This window comes from Fonticula alba (genome assembly GCF_000388065.1).
Source record: "Fonticula alba strain ATCC 38817 unplaced genomic scaffold supercont2.7, whole genome shotgun sequence".
Taxonomy (NCBI): domain Eukaryota; order Rotosphaerida; family Fonticulaceae; genus Fonticula; species Fonticula alba.
In genome coordinates this window covers 2,047,464-2,049,598 of record NW_009242977.1, presented here as the reverse complement: position 1 = coordinate 2,049,598, position 2,135 = coordinate 2,047,464, and the positions used below count along the sequence as shown (strand labels likewise).

Here is a 2,135-nt window from a genome sequence, read left to right as displayed (position 1 = left end):
CCCCCCCTGCAAGTGCTCTTGTCTCTAGCCGCCCCTTCAAAGGTACATGTCGGCGTCTTTATTATTTATTTCCCCCCTGCGCCCGGCCCCGCCCCGCCCCCCCTTCCCCAAGCGCTCGGGGTGCTTGTCTGCAAGGGGCCCCGTTTCTCTTCTGGGCACACTTTTGAGAACCATGGAGTCGCCTGGAGGGCGGCCGGGCAGGTGTGGAACCGCAGGAACCGTCTGCCTCCCTTCGGTACAACAACAAGAGGGCCCGCCCGCGGCTGGGCATGACGCGCGAACGTACCCCGGGGCCCACCACCCTGGCACGACCGGGCCCTGTTGCTGATTGGTTGTATGCACGGGCTTCCTCGAGGCCGCTTCTCGGGCTGGGGCCCAGTACCAAAACACACGCACCCCCCCCCGATGGACAGATATGCCCGACGGGAAACTGGACGGGAAGCGCGGTAGGGAGGAACGGAGGGGGGGGAGGGGGGGGGCCATCTCCTTCAAGGGGTACACACACCAAGAGGCAGCTCCCCGGCCCCGGGTCAGGCTGCCAAAATGCGAAGGGCCCAGCCGGTGCGTCCCACCACCCCCTGTGCCCTTCTTCCCCCGGCGAGGGGCCGAGAGCCCAAGGGGGCTACTGCCGGGAGGACTCCAGATGGACTCCGCAGGGAGTCTATTCTGGAGTAGTCGCGTGATATCGGATTGTCTGGTCACGAGCAACTGATCGATCGCACTCCATTGCGAGGCGGGGGAAAGAGGGGGGGGGAGAGAAACGAGCAGGCCTCTCCACCAGCAATGGCCTGCGTGTGTGTGTGTGTGTGTGTGTGTGTGTGTGTGTGTGCCTGCCTGCCTGGTCGGCCCGAGCACCACTCTTGGAGCGGTGTTTGGCCGCCCCCACGCCTCTCTCCGGGGAGGTGCAAGAGCACTGAGGATCGGCGACCGGGCATCCAAGCAGACATGCGTGCGTGCATGCATACATCCATACACAGGGAGTGAATGTGCCCATGTAAGCACATGCATGCGTCGGAGTGTGTAGGGGCTCGGACGCGACAGCAGGAGAAGGAAGAGGGGGAAAGAGCAGAAAGCCGGGGGAGAGGGGCCGGGAGAGTGGTGTCGACACGCGCGTGTGACGGGACTTTGTGTGTATTGAGTGTGCGCGCAAGCGCACGGGAGGTGGGGCCGCCGTGGAAACAGGAAGGGGGCATTTCCTCCCGGGGCAAACAATGCGCCGCCGGGGAAATGGCCTCGCACGCACGACAGTGTCCACATCGCTCAGCCTTTGGAGGAGCTGGCCGATCCTGCCTCGGTCGCGCCGGCGTCTATCGAGGGGTTGGACTTTTCGGAGCGCACGTGCCGCGACGGGGTACCGACTAGCCCGGAGGCCAGGTCATCCACCACATCGGTGGACGCATGGGCCGGAGCCACGATGAACGGAATAACCCCCTTCTTTTCCAGCTCCTCGAGGCGGTCAAAGAGAAGGCTATTCCCGCCGCCCGGCCCCGGTCAAGCAAGCGGAAGAGGGGGAGGAAAGATGGGGGGAGCATGTCAGGACGTGATGCAGGTTAAAGGCATGGGGGGGGAGAGAGGGAGGGAAGACTGATCCTGGTGATCCGGATCGCGTACCCCCGTTCCAGCCTCAAACGTGAGATGTCCTTATTGGCCCGAGCGAGTTTCACAATTAAAGCATCATTCTCCTGCGGGCGATGGAATCCCAAGCGAATGGGTGAAGGCAGGAAAGGGCCGCGAGGAAGGCCGCGAGGCAGGAGAAGCTCGGTGAGAAGGGCGGAGCGTGAGCAGGAGATTGGCGATCAAGCAGGGAACTCACCTTCTCAATCTCGCGGGTGCGTTTCTTGAGCTCTTCCAGCCGGGCACTGCGATCGGCAGCTGGGCGCCAGGGGAATGGGAAAGAAGTGCACAGGGAGGAAGCCCAAGGGCATCAGAGGCAGGGGGTGAGGGAGAGAGAGAGAGAGAGAGAGACGGGTCAGTCACGTAAGAGGGAGACGCCCAAAGGGGGAATTGGTGCCCCTGCCAGGGAGAGTACGTACGCGTTGCCTTGGTTTCGGCAGTGTCAGGCGGAGGGGTCGCCGCCTCGGCCGCAAGAGAAGGGGAGGGATCGGGTGGACTTGTGGCGGTGCTCGGCATGCCGG

The 2,135-nt window shown here is 63.8% G+C and overlaps 1 protein-coding gene across 1 annotated transcript; it reads right to left on the bottom strand.

Moving 5' to 3' along the window:
• Window positions 1-1,090: 1,090 nt before the first annotated feature.
• On the bottom strand, window positions 1,091-2,135 carry H696_04649 (hypothetical protein). Its single transcript, XM_009498528.1, has 4 exons — window positions 2,034-2,135; window positions 1,814-1,872; window positions 1,612-1,682; window positions 1,091-1,468 (listed from the first exon to the last, which is right to left on the bottom strand). Exons 1-4 carry the CDS (start codon window positions 2,128-2,130, stop codon window positions 1,261-1,263), a joined length of 435 nt encoding a protein of 144 aa, XP_009496803.1. The 5' UTR covers window positions 2,131-2,135; the 3' UTR covers window positions 1,091-1,260.

Bases quoted from the DNA above. Each gene is read 5' to 3' on its own strand.
- H696_04649 (XM_009498528.1), bottom strand. From the start codon at position 2,130: ATGCCGAGCACCGCCACAAGTCCACCCGATCCCTCCCCTTCTCTTGCG. The intron at 1,873-2,033 runs GTACGTACTCTC...CCTGGCGCCCAG, and splicing joins TGCCGAAACCAAGGCAACGC to CTGCCGATCGCAGTGCCCGG. The intron at 1,469-1,611 runs GTACGCGATCCG...CGGCGGGAATAG, and splicing joins CGTTTGAGGCTGGAACGGGG to CCTTCTCTTTGACCGCCTCG.